Here is a 15,741-nt window from a genome sequence, read left to right as displayed (position 1 = left end):
TTGGCTGACATTGAGTCTGTGCTCTCCTTTTTTTCTTTTTCTTTTTTTTACAGCATAAAATCAAATGATGATAACGTGAGACAAGTTTAGACTATGGCATAATTGTGAATTATTTTTAGTGCAATTCATTGAGGGATTTGACAGTTTGATTCATAGAATAAGTATTTCAAATGAAGGCTATTGTATACATGCACGCATTTAACCATCTTTTGGGGGTTTCTTGCTTTTAGACTAGTCGATTAGTTGGATACAAAACTTCAATTTAAACGACATTCAAATTAGTCATTGCGCGTATCCCTAATATATATATGCCATTTGTTTATATATAGGTGTATATATACACACACAAACACACATTTATTATTTTATATAAATTCTAATAAACATCTTTAATATATATATATATATATATATATATATATATATATATATATATATATATATATATATATATATATATATATATATATATATATATATATATATATATATATACAGTACAGACCAAAAGTTAGGACACACCTTCTCATTCAAAGAGTTTTCTTTATTTTCATGACTATGAAAATTGTAGAGTCACACTGAAGGCATCAAGGGTTATTTGACCAAGAAGGAGAGTGATGGGGTGCTGCGCCAGATGACCTGGCCTCCACAGTCACCGGACCTGAACCCAATCGAGATGGTTTAGGGGTGAGCTGGACCGCAGACTGAAGGCAAAAGGGCCAACAAGTGCTAAGCATCTCTTGGGGAACTCCTTCAAGACTGTTGGAAGACCATTTCAGGTGACTACCTCTTGAAGCTCATCAAGAGAAAGCCAAGAGTGTGCAAAGCAGTAATCAAAGCAAAAGGTGGCTACTTTGAAGAACCTACAATATGACATATTTTCAGTTGTTTCACACTTTTTTGTTATGTATATAATTCCACATGTGTTAATTCATAGTTTTGATGCCTTCAGTGTGAATCTACAATTTTCATAGTCATGAAAATAAAGAAAACTCTTTGAATGAGAAGGTGTGTCCAAACTTTTGGTCTGTACTATATATATATATATATATATATATATATATATATATATATATATATATATATATATATATATATTACAGTGTAACAGTTTTTTAATAATGGAAAATGTAAAAAAAAAAATGATGCATGATGGCCGAGTTTTCCACTCTCAGTTTCATGTCGCTGCTTTTAATCTATATTTATAATCTCCATATTCAAGTATAGAGGAAGTACAAAACCTTTGAATTTGTGGCTTCTAACAAAACTAGCATGCATTTGTTTTTAAACCTTTCATCTTTATGAAAGCGCACGCAGTCAAACTCCGAGGTTCTCACGATACTGCTGTGATCCATCTAGCATCATAAACATATACACACCTTCATTATTGCAACAAAGTCATGATTCGTAGCAGCTCTGATTCAGCTCTGAAACTAACTCTGTGCACATCCATGCACAAAGAATACAAGAATCTAAAGCACTGTGATATGATTATATCAGTACAAGCCATAATTTAGACTGTAAGCAGCTAATTTTGAGGTCAGCCCTAATCTGATTCACACCAAAAAATGGTTCCTATTAATGAAATGGATTGAATACCACAGCCTCTGGCCATCCTCCAGTTCCTGGTTGTTTACTGCTCACTGGTTTTCCTCGAACAGTGAAGAGTTCTTGGAAAATCTTGGCTGTGCAAAGAGCGTCTTGAGCCCCTTCAGATCCCCCATACTTTCCATTAGCGCACACATGCACTCTTTAACTACAAAAGCCTCTGATTCTGAGTGCATTGTCCTTCACAACCAAAGTATAATGCTGTGTTGTTGCATGTGACATACCATCTACACTTCATCTTATGTAGACTGCGGGTTCAGGCTATATTCACTGTGTGTGTGCTTCACAGCTATCTCTAATCTGAACTCTCATGCATACAGTTCTTTATGACATGACATGACATACAGCCATACATCCATCCAAAGTGCACACACACAGCAGTGAACACACCCAAAGAAGTGGGCAGCCATTTATGCTGCGGCACCCAGGGAGCAGTTGGGGATTTGGTGCCTTGCACAAGGGTATTGAGGATGCAGAGAGCTCTGTACATTCACTTCCCCCACCTACAATTCCTGCCGTCCCTAGACTCAAATTCCACCACATTCTGGTTTGCTATTAACATGTGTTTCATATTCTATGAGGCTTTATTATTATTATTATTATTGTTTTGTCAATGTAAACCATGTAATGTATTGTATAATTTGGGGAGGTGGTGGGTCTTATGGGGGAAAATGCTGTGAATGATGTCCTGTCAAGTTTGGTCTTTTATTTTTGTGCTGTTTTTGTTTTTTACATTATTGTGCATTGTTTTATTTTGAGCATGTGTGGCTCTTGGTGTTATTTTCAATTAGTGATTGAAAGGACCCCCTTGAAAATGAGATGGTACATCTCAAGGGGCTATCCAAAATAAAAGAAATAAAAATTCAGATATTGTATCTTAAGAAGTTTCATTCTTAAAGTGTGCTCACATTTACTGTTGCTTGTCGAAATTCAAAATCCAGTCATTCCAATAGGAATCCGGAGTTTTCAGCTTCTGTTTGAACTTTGCTTCATATATCTGTTCTTCACAAACAATGGACTTTTTTTTTTCAAATTCCTTAATTTATTTTTTTATCTGTTGATTCATTTTATTTATTGTTTTATTTCTTAGGCTATTTACAAAGATTTTAAATTGTGTAGATCGTGCATTAATTGTTATTCATTTATTTATTTGCTTTATTTTGTTTTTGTTTTATTTATTGTATTATTCATTTATTGTTTTGTTTCATTATTTGTTTCATTTAAACTATCCTTCACAGTTGTTCTATAAACTTTACGTTCTATAAACTTCCCTCTGAGACTTTAATCAATGCTAAATATGAAGTATTTCACGAAATCTTCAAATGTTAACAATTTAGTGATTTTCGCTAATTTCGTGACCGCGCCTTTTGTCTCTCTGTAACCTTTTGCAGTACTTTGGATCAGGTCAGCAAGTAAAATACCGATTGGTGAATTATTTTTCTTTTTTCTTCTCTCAGGACCTCCGTTGTCTGGATGATCTTTCGATCTTCTCCCCTCCGACCGACTCCTTAACCGAATACACCGTTAATAACTTTATTAATACTGACATGCCTCCCAACGTGCCTACGATATGGGACATCAAAACACCAGCATCAGTCCAAGAGGTGAGGCCAATTCCTGACACGCACTTATTCCAAATGCTAATGTTGAACTTAATCAATGGTTTTCAGTCGTTTTTGGCATCTATGCTGATTATTATTTCCGTAGTACGAGAAACCACACCTGTTATTGACACACACGCATGAACTGAACCTTTGTTCCAACTCTGATAGTAAAGCATGTGATCTTTCTGTTGGCTTTAACTTTTTCTTTCACTCTCTTTTGTTTCTCTTTTTTTTCTTCAGTTGAATCCTAACAGGTTTCAAGGTTTAAACTCGTTAGATGACATCACTGCTATCATTAATACACCACCCATAGGAGGTTATCAGCAAATTGTATGTTTTTAATAATGAATATGATATATTTTTAGAAAAACTGTAGCAGTAGTTGTAGTTAATACATTTTTATGATATATAAATAAATGTTTTTAAATAAAATAATTTAAATAAAAGCATACTAAAAATGTCATTCAAAAATATTTGTATACAAATATAAATATTATTTCTTTAACATGTAAATGAGATTTCAGTGTTTCTGTAAAGTCTTTCGCTTTCTGTTTTTCTTCTCAATCATATCACGTGTTTACACAGAGACCCCAAACACAGCCAGAAGAGGAAGAGGAAGTCGAGGTTGAGGAGGCAGAAGAGCTGGGTCATGTTGACACCTATGCAGACTACAGACCCTCTAAATGTAAGCATTCATTTTTGGAATGCATTTATGGCTTTTTGTGTCCTAATGGAGGATTTATATTGTTTTTGCAATCTCTTTTGCTATCTTAGCCAAGATAGGAATATCCCATCCAGACCGAGTGGTGGAGACCAACACTTTGTCCAGTGTACCTCCTCCTGATATCACCTACACCCTGTCCATCCCAGAGACCATCATAAACAGTGGACAGCTCTCTGCCTTGCAGCTGGAGGCCATTATCTACACCTGCCAGGTACCCCGACCAGCTTTGCCTTTCTTGTCCCACTTAGTTAAACAACATGCACAACAAAACCTTAAAAGAAATTAATGGACTGAACTCTTTCACACAATTTTATATATATATATATATATATTAGAGGCTATTTACAAACGATTTTAAATTTGTTTAGATCTTGCATACTTAAGTTATTTGTTTATTGATTGATTTGTTTTATTTTATGTATTATTTATATATTTTGTTTTCATTTATGTATTGTTTAACTTTGAAGCTATTATAAAACATTTTAAATTGTTCACATTTGTCCTACATTATTATTTTTTTTTTGTATTGTGTAATTTATTTTATTTATTATATTATTTATGAATTGTTTTATTTTCTATTTACAAATAATTTTAAAATTGTTTAGATCCTGCATTTATTCATCTATTTATTACATTTTATGTTTTGTGTCATTTGTGTTACCTTATTGTATTATTAATTCTTTTTTTTCTTCATTATTTATTTTCATTTTAAAGTTTTTATTAAAAAAAATATATATATAAGGCAGTATTTCCCAAATGTAAAATATCTGTCAAAACTTTTATAACCGACATTATTTACTATAAACTTCCATCTGAGACTTTAATTAATGCTACATATAATGAATTTCATGAAATTATAAAAATTTTATAATTTGGAATAAATAATTACAAAAAAAAAACATTTAATTAAAACAAACTTTTTTAACTTAATTTAATATTGCATGTTAAAAGTCATACACTTTTATTCAATTCAGCATTGGTATTTCTCTCATAATCTGCAGTTCCATCATAAAGATATAGTAAAATCAGTATCATACTGATTGTTTGCAAATATTTTATTCTTTCTGATCATTATTCTGATCAATATCGACTTCTTTATAACACTCTACAGCAACATGAAGTGATTCTGCAGAACAACCAGCGGGCCGGCTTCCTCATAGGGGACGGCGCTGGAGTGGGTAAAGGCCGCACAGTGGCTGGCATCATTCTAGAAAACTACCTAAAGGGAAGGAAGAAAGCACTATGGTAAGGGATCTCCAGATCCATCAAGCCTTACAAAACTCGCACCGTTGACACCACAACAAAGACGAACTCTAGATCCGATGCCTCATCCTCCTCATCTCTCCTCCAGGTTCAGCGTCTCCAATGACCTGAAGTATGACGCAGAGAGAGATCTCCAAGACATCGGTGCACCCAATATACAAGTGCATGCCTTGAATAAGGTCACTATTACTGTCCGGCTCAATACTGCAGCCCTGTTAAAGGAGATCACGTTTCTAGTGATGTACAGTACATTCTCACAGACTTTCCCCATGGCTTTTCTCAACGTGTCTAACTGTAACTGTTTTCCATGCAGATAAAGTACGGAGACACAGCTACCTCAGAAGGGGTCCTGTTTGCGACCTACTCAGCACTAATTGGGGAGAGTCAGGCGGGCGGCCAACACCGAACGCGCCTAAAGCAGATCTTAGACTGGTGTGAGCCGGGTTTTGATGGAGTTGTATCTTTCACCTGCTATGTGCATAAATAGATTTTGTTGGCAGGGGTTTGCTAACTTTGTGTTGCCTTAAACTTTTTGCAAAATACATGTTGTTTCCAAAAATTAAAGCAATATTAAAAATTCAGTGTTATCACAAAAAAAACATTTAATAACAATATTATTATTTATCCAAATTTATTACAATTCTGGAAATTGAAAAATGAGAAAACTAAAGATGACATACAAATCTGGAAAATTTGGTTTGGTTTGGTTTTGTTTTATCAATCCTCAGCGAAATATGTGGGTGATATGAGTGTGAACAGTGAAGTTGGTTTTACCCTTGACCATAGACATAGATTATATTTGACGAATGCCACAAAGCCAAAAACGCAACATCCACAAAGATGGGCAAGGCCGTGCTGGATCTGCAGAACAAGTTGCAGTCAGCCAGAGTAGTATACGCCAGTGCCACAGGTGCCTCGGAGCCAAAGAACATGATCTACATGAGCCGCTTGGGGATCTGGGGAGAGGGAACGCCCTTCAGAACCTTTGATGACTTCCTCCACGCCATTGAGAAGAGGTTTGTAGAGGAGCACGTACTTGCTAGCTGGCAAGTATGAAAAGTCCTTGTTGGATATGTAATCTGAATGTACTCTTCATTGATAGGGGCGTGGGGGCTATGGAGATCGTGGCGATGGATATGAAGGTCAGCGGGATGTACATCGCACGTCAGCTCAGCTTCTCAGGAGTCTCATTCCGCATAGAAGAGATCAGCTTGGATGAAGATTTCAAACTTGTGTACAACAAAGCTGCTAAACTTGTGAGTTATGAGAAGAATCCCTAAGATCCGAGCCATTCCTCTTACTTTTACTTTAAAGAGATAGTTCACTCAAAGATGAAAATTACCCCATGATTTACTCACCATCAAGCCATCGTAGGTGTACATGGCTTTCTTCTTTCAGACGAATACAATCAGAGTTATATTAACCTTTTGACACGTGGGTTTAAAATATACTATTTGAGCCCCCAGAGTGAGTTTTTTTAGATGACTGTTATTTTAGAATGTATCGCCTTCTGACTATATGATTTTAGCATGATTTTGGCACGATTTGCTTGATGTAGGGTGTCGTGGGGATTCGTAAACGACATGTTTAATTTTTTTCCATCATCCACAAAGAGTCTACAACACAGGCCAAAAGCAGCAGAGAAGTGCTTTGTACATGCTTTCAAACATGCCGAAACGAAAGAAAGACAACGTTATTGGTTCTGTTTGTTGTAATTTACAGTAGAGGAAATGTTTGTGGAGCTATGGCTACAGTACTCCTGCATTTATGATGTTTTTTCAAGGGATTACAGTAATAGAGGAAAAGGTCAGTTTACCTCAGTTTTCCTCAGTTTGTGCTCATGTCACCACCTGTCTAGTCCCGCGCTATCAATGACAGTACGCATGTCATTAAAATCATGTTCTGGTAGAAACGTGTAGTCTGTTTCTTGTTCAAGAACAAGAAATGTTGTTTAATCTGGCACAGTGACTGTCATAATCAACAAAAAAATTGCGTAGTCTGAACCGAGGTTTAGTCGCACTGAATCCAAAATATGGGATCTAAAACATGCAAATTCATCCTCTACTCGCGAAAAACGTTTAAGTAAGTCTCCGGTAAACTGGAAAAGCATAGTAAACATTATAGTTACCTTCACAATGTGTATATGATATCAGTAAAACATGTCGTCAGATTATATTTCTAAGGATCATTATTGCTGCTTCCATAGACATCATCAGCATGTATTTTACAAACTATTAATGTTAGGTATTGGGGGGGTTAATTAAGTCCTTCTGAAGTGATGTGTTTGTGTAAGAAAAATATCCATATTTAAAACTGCTTAAACTGTAATCTCTAGCTTCGGCTAACTGTCGTCCTCGTGCTCACGAGAGAGTGGAAGAACGAGAACCAAGTTTGTGTTTACAGTAAAGAAAAACCAGTCTCCTCTTGGCTTATATTATAATCTTCTGATATATTTTTGATTGGAAGAGAACAGGGACTAGAGCTGTCAAAAGTAGCCAGTATCACTCTATTCCCAGTCTTCTGAAGCCAATGTAAGACTACAGATGTATTTGTTCACTGATTATATGAAGTTACTTAACATCTTCAGTCTTAACATTCACTTTCAGTATATGAAAAATAGTTACTAGGGTGTATAGGTTTGGTGACTAAATGATGACCGAATTGACATTTTTGTTTGAACTGTCCCTTTAAATAAAGTACAGGAATACAAGTATCTAAATTGGTCTGTAAGTGGGTCATTCGTTTGTGTACTAGGGTTTGTTACTAGTAGTAGATTGTTACTAGTTACTGACTGTCTGACAGCTTACAGTTTGTTCATTCGTTGTGAATCCATCCGCAGATTAGCCTTATTAACATCATTGGCTAGTATTACTGGTTTAAATAATTATTGTTTATCCTAATGGTTTTAAAAAATATATTTTAGGCATGCCAGTATGTCAGTGAATTTAAACTACTGCTTGCATTCAGAGTATAGTGGTGTGTGTGTGTGTGTGTGTGTGTGTGTGTGTGTGTGTGTGTGTGTGTGTGTGTGTGTGTGTGTGTGTGTGTGTGTGTGTGTGTGTGTGTGTGTGTGTGTGTGTGTGTGTGTGTGTGTGTGTGTGTGTGTGTGTGTGTGTGTGTGTGTGTGTGTGTGTGTGTGTGTGTGTGTGTGTGTGTGTGTGTGTGTGTGTGTGTGTGTGTGTGTGTTGTGAAGGCCAGATGCCACTATTGTTGTGCTTTTGTAATGTTAAAGGAGATCATTTTTAAGTATAATTGTTATTTTCTTCCCCATGTTGTCGACTTGGTATCAAATATTGTGTTCTTTTAGTGGTATTGTTACCGACTTCTAGATTTTTTGGTATCGTGACAGCCCTACTTTGTATCTCCATATCTGACACACAAATCTGATATCTCATCTGCAGTGGGCGGAAGCTTTAGCCGAGTTCATGCAGGCTGCTGATGAGCTCTGCATGAGTTCCAGGAAGTCCCTGTGGGGTCAGTTTTGGTCGTCCCATCAGCGTTTTTTTAAATACCTCTGCATCGCCGCCAAGGTTCGCTGCCTTGTGGAACTGGCAAAAAAGGAGCTGGAAGCAGGGAAGGTCAGTCAGATCAGTGTCCGGAACTCTCTCTAATGATTATTTGTGTTGGTATAGGAATTTGACATTTCTTTTTGTTGCTCCTCTCTCTAGTGTGTCGTGATAGGGCTACAGTCAACAGGTGAGGCTCGAACCAGAGAAGTCCTTGACGAAAACGATGGACACTTAGAAAGATTTGTCTCTGCTGCTGAGTAAGTGAATTTTAGGGACCTTTGAAACCTTTCTGAAATATATGGACACCTTATGACTACTTCTTTCCAGAGTAGTGCTCTTGCAGTTTCACAATGATAGAAAGGTTTCTCAATATGTGTTACCGTGTCTCACAGGCCATGCATCTTTCTGAAACCCAGTGTCATCTGATAATAACCACTTCCTGAGGCCATCAGCCATTACACAAAAATACTTTTTTGACATATGTTTGTGTGTTGAATGTGTTTGTGTTTTCCTCAGGGGTGTGTTTCGGTCACTGGTCCTCAAACACTTTCCGTCCGAGAAGCAGAGGATAGAAAAAGGAGCAGGGAACAAGAGGAAACGTGAGTTGTGTCGCGCTTTAGTATCACTCTCCATGCATTGGCGGTCTTAGTTTTTAGCTTTATGGTTTGATTGAATGTTCTTCCGCAGGTAAGCCACGGGGACGGCAGCCAAAACAACCCCGGCACGGCACTGATGTAGCGGGAGTGATCAACATCAGCGATGACAGCAGCACAGAGTCTGACGTCTTGGATAGCGACTCCAACTCCTCGCCAGACTCAGTCCAAGACAACAACGACGATGTCATCTTCGTCGATCAAACCAGCTACCAAATGGGTACATTGACTGTGTATTTCATGAAGCAAGTCTTATCATCTCCACGCATCCTGATAATTTTCACAGTACCTTTGAAGTAAGCAAAAGCAATTGATCTTCGCTTTCATCCTTTCTTAGCACGGTTAGAGGAGAAAAAACAAGGGCTTCTCAACAAGATCGCTGAGCTGGGAAAAGAACTACCTCTTAACACACTGGATGAGCTCATTGATAAATTTGGAGGTCCAGAACAAGTATCAGAGGTCATTATTTAAGTATTCATCTTCCTATACATAGCTATACCTTAAAAACAAGGTTGTGTCCCAGCGCTAAACATTCTTCGTGTCTGTGCGCCCAGATGACGGGACGCAAAGGCCGAGTGGTGCGTCGACCTGACGGCAGCGTCCGTTACGAATCCCGCGCTGAGCAGGGCCACACTATCGACCAAATCAACGTCAAAGAGAAAGATCGCTTTATGAATGGAGAGAAGGTAGATCTCAGAAAGGAAATCTCAAACCAATCTTCTCCGATTCCTGATTTCCCAGTAAAACCTGACTTTACTCCCTTCAGTTGGTAGCCATCATATCAGAAGCGGCCAGTTCTGGGATCTCACTTCAGGCTGACAAAAGGGTGAAGAATCAACGTCGGAGGGTTCACATTACCCTGGAGCTCCCTTGGAGTGCAGACAGGGCCATCCAGCAGTTTGGTAAGTAGGCAGCATTACCTAATGCCACTTTTTAAGTTAATGGCCATGCATTAGTTATTTCGTCTACTCTAAGTGGGTCAGTCCTCCAACTCCAGGCTAGATCACAAGTGCTGTTGAAAAGTGATTACACTGTCAACAACCAAACACAGCGTCATTAATTCCACCTGCATCACCCAGCCACAACCTCTGTTATCAAAGCTCTCTTCCCATAAAGAGTGTCACTATACCACAAACAACTAGCTGACAACACTTTCTGTTCTTCAGGTCGTACTCATCGTTCTAATCAGGTCACAGCACCGGAATACATCTTCCTGATCTCCGAACTGGCAGGCGAGCGACGATTTGCATCCATCGTGGCAAAGAGGCTGGAGAGTTTGGTGCGTCCCTGACATGCCTACTCTTTGAATTTGTACTTAAAACATTATTTTTACTTAAGCCCTCAATTCACTATTTTGGTCCTGACATTTCTAACCGACGTGTTTGCTTTTCACAGGGAGCTCTGACTCATGGTGACAGGAGGGCCACAGAGTCTAGAGACCTTAGCAAATACAACTTTGAAAATAAAGTGAGTAACTGACATAGAACAGTGACTGCTAAAAATACTATGATAAATCATGGACTAACCCGTGGTCTGTTGCTCATAGTATGGCACCAAAGCTCTAGATAAGACTACCAAAGCCATCCTTGGTCAGATCGAAAGCAAGGTGCCCCCTCCACAGGACTATCCTGGTGGTGATGCCATGTTCTTCAAAGGTAAATGTGTTTTGTGCATTACTCTTACTCACATTAAGATGTGTATCAGGTAGAACCTTAAATCTCACCAATGCCTTCTAATCTTAGACATGAAGCACGGTATGATGGATGTAGGCATGCTATGCAGTCAATCGCGCCTGGGCATCAACACTGAAAAAGGTAAGGTTTCCACAAGAGACATATCACATGGCACCTGACGTATTTCCTCACATGCTAATCACATGCATACATATATCGCCCCACATCATGTGACTCCTCTTTGTTTTAGACTGCAATATCAGCAAGTTCCTCAACCGGATACTGGGCCTAGAGGTGCACAAACAAAACTCCCTCTTCCAGTACTTTACGGACAATTTTGACTACTTGATCGAAAAGGACAAGAAAGAGGGCAAATATGATATGGGAATACTCGGTAAGAAGCACATCTTCTGTTGGTATGGTACTTTACGTTGGTTTGATCTGCTTAGATGACAACCAAGTATCTGCTTTCTGTCAGATCTGGCACCAGGCAATGATCAGATTTATGAAGAAACACAGGAGAAGTTTCTAACAGCGGGAAATCCTCAGGATGGTCAAGTTATCCTGTACAAGGTCAGTATTTTTTTTAAAAGTGTGCCTGAAAGTTGACGATACGCAAAGTTGCATAGATTCTTGCATACAGATGTTCATAGAAAACAGCTCTTTAATAGTTGAGCTTAGAAAACATGCCTAAGTCACATGAGTTTCATGTGTGACGCACTAAAAAACACGCTAATCATCCCTTCCAACAAGAGCAAGGTTTATTTTGAGAGCTTACGCAATGAGAACTGGTTTAACAGCCATTACTGTAAGTGGTTCCTTGACAGAGAATAAACCCCACTGCAAGACCTTTCTCTTCACATATATTTGGGATAGCCAGGACATGTTGGACATAAGGATGTAACGATGAAAAACGGTTGAAAATCGATTCAAATATGTGCCGATTAAAATTGGTTGAGATGCCAAACAAATCGCGATAGAATTGGAGTAAGTTGTGGTGGTATTTTGTTTTCACCATGCCTCTGAATAATGCATATTAAAGTCATATTTACAGTGGTTACCAAAGAAACACTTCATCATTGCTGTTCATAAGTGCCACCTGCTGGCAGAGAGTGCATCTGCGTCTCATTCAGCTCTTCTGCTGTTTCCTTCAGATAATGTTTTATCCATAGTTTAACAAAACTAAAGTTAAACTAAAATTTCAAATTTTACAGTCTATTTTAGATTAAAAACTACTCATGCTGAATCGTGAGTTCAGTAAATCGTTACATCCCTCTGACAGAACTCTTTTGTTTTGTTAAACAGATAAGTGTAGATAGAGGTATGCCATGGTTGGAGGCTATCCAGAAGGCCAAAACTCTCAGCAACCTGGAAGAAGGCTTCTATTTATCCCATAAAGTGAGTATATATTAGCAAAAAAGTCTCATCTTTCCAAATTTGCATGTAGCTTCCTTTTAGTAACACAGGAAAGGTGGTTCCTTGGAAGAATCTTTCTCTTCAGGGGTAAAGGAGGTCATTAGAGTTCCTCCGTAGTTGACTCTGCCGTTAAACATGTTTGTGCCTGTCTCGTTTGCAGTTGAGAGGTAACTATCCATGTGTGCTGCTAGCCGTGCAAGGCCAGGAGCGCAACATGATCATCTACAAACCAAACATCGGCAAGCAGGCCCAAACGGAAAGCCTTGAGAACCTCCAACAAAAATACCGCAAGGTGTGTTCAGCTATACTGATCAGAGCAAAAGAGATCTTCCTAAAAATGATGTGCAGAGCTGTTATCTAGTGAGCATAACAGGTTGAAAACAGTGTTGAAGTGACGTTTTCTACCGTTGCTTCAGGTCACTCCGGAGGAGGCACGGGACAGCTGGGAAAACCAGTTCACTTTCTCCTTCAGGAAATGTAGCCATGCTAACTGGTGAGAAAAGAGACCTTCCCGACTTGGTACTAGCCAAACTGAGCCCAATGATTCTAACATGTATGCATGTTTCCTGCAGGAACGGGAGGTGCAAAAAGGTAGAGGAGGGTCAGGAGTGCATAATGGGCACTCGATTGCGTCAGTATCACATGTTGTGTGGCGCTCTGCTCCGCGTCTGGAAGCGCGTGTCTGATGTGGTCGCTGACATCACCAGCTCCAGCATTCTCCAAATTGTCCGCCTCAAGACCAAGGACAGCAGCAAACAAGTTGGTGAGTCAACCTGATAACCCCGACGAGCAGATTATGATGCTCTGGTCTTCGAAGGAAATCAGCATGTTGAAATGGATGTTCTCTCGTTCTCCCAGGTATCAAGATCCCAGAGCCCTGCGTGTCAAAGGTGCGTCAGGAGTTGTTGAAGATGGATGCAGAGGTAAAGCAGCGACGCAGAGAGAAGGAGCAGCAAGCTCAGGAGCAGCGTCAGGCCGAGGAGCAACAGAGGCTGATGGCACAGCGTCAGCTTCAAGAGTTTTTCACCCCCAATTTGTTCAGCACTTTGCCAGCCCCCAACCTGCCCAGCTTACCCACCCCATACGTTTCCTTCCCCTCATTCCCTTCCAATAAAAACCCTTTGGAAGAAATCCTGGACTCCCAAGTTAGCACTCAAGCTGACCTGAGTGTGGACAACCTCTCCAGGCAAGCTGACCCTACGGTGGACAACTTCAACCTTGAAGAGTTTATTCCAGAGCAGCCGCAGCAGGAGAGCCAGGCCATACAGGAAAGCAGTTCAGCACTGGACAAAGACCTGTTAGACATGCTACTGTCCTTGAACTCATTTATAACACCCCTTAGTCAGACTGCCCCTGCTTCTTCCTCCTCAGATGCAGCTTCGTCATCAGTACCCATGGACTTTTCCAATTCCTTTTCTTCATCCTTGTCTGACTTCACTCCCTCGCTCACACCATCTTCCTCGCCGCTCGTCCCTCTCCCCACTACAGACCAGCAGATGCTCCCGTTACCCAACAGCCACTGCAGCTCTGAAGCCATCATAAACGTACGAGAGGTGTTGAACAGCATGTTTCAAGGTGGAACCGAACCACACCAGTCAGTCATTAAGTACCAACAACCCGAGTGAGAGTTTTCCAGTCGGACTCTCCTGTAAACGCGCACACACTCAGGGCTGTAGTCTGACCACGGCCGGCGTCCTTCTCCGCCATTGGTCTCGGTTCCCCAAGCATGAGATTCTGCTTCACAAGACAGGAGGACGTTTGGTGTTCGCTCTGTTCTCCAGTCGAGTATGATCCCTACAGGATAGTCATCCCTGTTTCGAATTTTATACACTGGGCCTTCAAAGAGTATTGATTTACCAAAAATAGTTCAAGCGCAAATCTTGGGTTTTGTTTCGGTTATATCATACCACATCGTATAGTATCTTCGGCTCAAGATTGAGCATGCAGGAGTGAAAAGACACTTGAGGTACCAATTTGGTTCCTCATTGGGGAAGCTCCAGTCACTTTTGAAGGTTCCTCAAATGTTCTTTTGAGATTTTCAACGTATATTTGAAATGCCTCAAAGGCTCCAAGTTCCTTATAGAACAGTACTGACTCTCTCCATTTGAAACTGTGCCTAGAGGTTCTACAAAGGGTTCTACCAAAGTGCCGACCAAAAGGAACCTCAAATGGTATCTCAAGTATCTTTTTTTTATTTTACCGTATTATCATTTTTGTGGCAACAGATTCCATGTGGGGCTAGCTGAAGTTGTACCGCGAGGAGCTTAAGCTTTGTTTCGCATCAAACTATCATCAGCTTTACATTTCCACAATGAACTTCTGCTAAACAAAACATCCTCTTTTCATCTGAGGAGCAAGAGAACAGGCTACTGTTGAAATGTGCCTTTGGAACAGAATGTAGACGTAATCACATACTCCTGTACCGTTCACGGGCAGATGTTTGTAACATATTTATTGCCTTTATTTATCAGGCCTTGAAACAGTGTGTTAGTAGGAGAGCGTGCCTACCTACAGATCACTGACCTGTGCAGCTGTCTCTCTGTTGTTCTGAAACAGAACAGTCTTTCCTGCTGTCCCCTTACAGAACGGTAACGATCTATTCGATTTATTGATCCCAAAAGGACTTTTGTCGCACTTTGTCCCTTTCTTAGTACATTTCCATTGTGACCTAGAAACTAAAAAGTCCTTTCTCCCTCACAATCCAGCGTGGATTAAAAAAAAAAAAAAGATCTGATTTCTTCGTTTGATGCGATGTGAAATGCATCTCTGGTACAGTCAAGAAGAGGCAATAAAATTTTTATCCAGTTGAATTTTAGCCCTTATTTAAAAGATTCATTGCCAGATGTATATGAATATTTGTAACGTGTACTTGATTATTCTTATTTAATTTTAAAGGGACATGTTTTAGATTATTTCTGATGTTTTGTTTTATTGATACTATGATATTTGCAAACAGAAAGACAAACAATTCAAAGCAAATTCATTTTTATTTTATTTTATTTTTTTCCTGTTCATCTTTATTCTTTATGCAATTGATACATTCTTATATATTTTATTCTTATATTTAACCACTCCCTATCTCAGGATGAAATTTATGTCTAATTAGTTAACTAAAATGTATTTAAATCTAATAAAAATGTATCCAGATGTATAATGTCTGGGTTGACACACATGAAATATTATTTATTTAGCCATTATTGCATATTTACTGCACAGTTTATTTAATTTTCATTAAGGGAAATTCTTTCAGCCACATTTGCACTTGAAATTATTATTTTTTTTTTTTGTGAA

General features: G+C 39.1%; 1 protein-coding gene across 4 annotated transcripts in view; it reads left to right on the top strand.

The window, feature by feature from the left end:
- Positions 1-15,444, top strand: part of sbno2b (strawberry notch homolog 2b) — a 72,165-nt gene extending 56,721 nt beyond the window's left edge. For 3 of the 4 annotated variants that reach the window (XM_059569448.1, XM_059569447.1, XM_059569450.1), the window contains 27 exons: positions 3,066-3,212; positions 3,453-3,542; positions 3,798-3,897; positions 3,987-4,147; positions 5,048-5,181; positions 5,288-5,378; positions 5,513-5,656; positions 5,992-6,215; positions 6,302-6,455; positions 8,601-8,777; positions 8,868-8,965; positions 9,225-9,307; positions 9,396-9,581; positions 9,699-9,820; positions 9,916-10,047; positions 10,128-10,263; positions 10,528-10,640; positions 10,757-10,828; positions 10,908-11,016; positions 11,104-11,175; positions 11,285-11,428; positions 11,513-11,607; positions 12,340-12,432; positions 12,611-12,742; positions 12,867-12,943; positions 13,023-13,213; positions 13,309-15,444. In XM_059569448.1, the coding sequence (XP_059425431.1) occupies positions 3,066-3,212; positions 3,453-3,542; positions 3,798-3,897; positions 3,987-4,147; positions 5,048-5,181; positions 5,288-5,378; positions 5,513-5,656; positions 5,992-6,215; positions 6,302-6,455; positions 8,601-8,777; positions 8,868-8,965; positions 9,225-9,307; positions 9,396-9,581; positions 9,699-9,820; positions 9,916-10,047; positions 10,128-10,263; positions 10,528-10,640; positions 10,757-10,828; positions 10,908-11,016; positions 11,104-11,175; positions 11,285-11,428; positions 11,513-11,607; positions 12,340-12,432; positions 12,611-12,742; positions 12,867-12,943; positions 13,023-13,213; positions 13,309-14,075 (4,044 nt within the window). In that variant the 3' untranslated portion in view covers positions 14,076-15,444. The remainder of the gene's footprint in view (positions 1-3,065; positions 3,213-3,452; positions 3,543-3,797; positions 3,898-3,986; positions 4,148-5,047; positions 5,182-5,287; positions 5,379-5,512; positions 5,657-5,991; positions 6,216-6,301; positions 6,456-8,600; positions 8,778-8,867; positions 8,966-9,224; positions 9,308-9,395; positions 9,582-9,698; positions 9,821-9,915; positions 10,048-10,127; positions 10,264-10,527; positions 10,641-10,756; positions 10,829-10,907; positions 11,017-11,103; positions 11,176-11,284; positions 11,429-11,512; positions 11,608-12,339; positions 12,433-12,610; positions 12,743-12,866; positions 12,944-13,022; positions 13,214-13,308) is intronic. The other variant, XM_059569449.1, reaches the window with a different exon arrangement.
- The last annotated feature ends 297 nt before the right edge of the window (positions 15,445-15,741 follow it).

Source organism: Carassius carassius, chromosome 16 (assembly GCF_963082965.1).
Source record: "Carassius carassius chromosome 16, fCarCar2.1, whole genome shotgun sequence".
NCBI lineage: Eukaryota > Metazoa > Chordata > Actinopteri > Cypriniformes > Cyprinidae > Carassius > Carassius carassius.
This window is presented reverse-complemented; position numbering and strand designations above follow the sequence as displayed.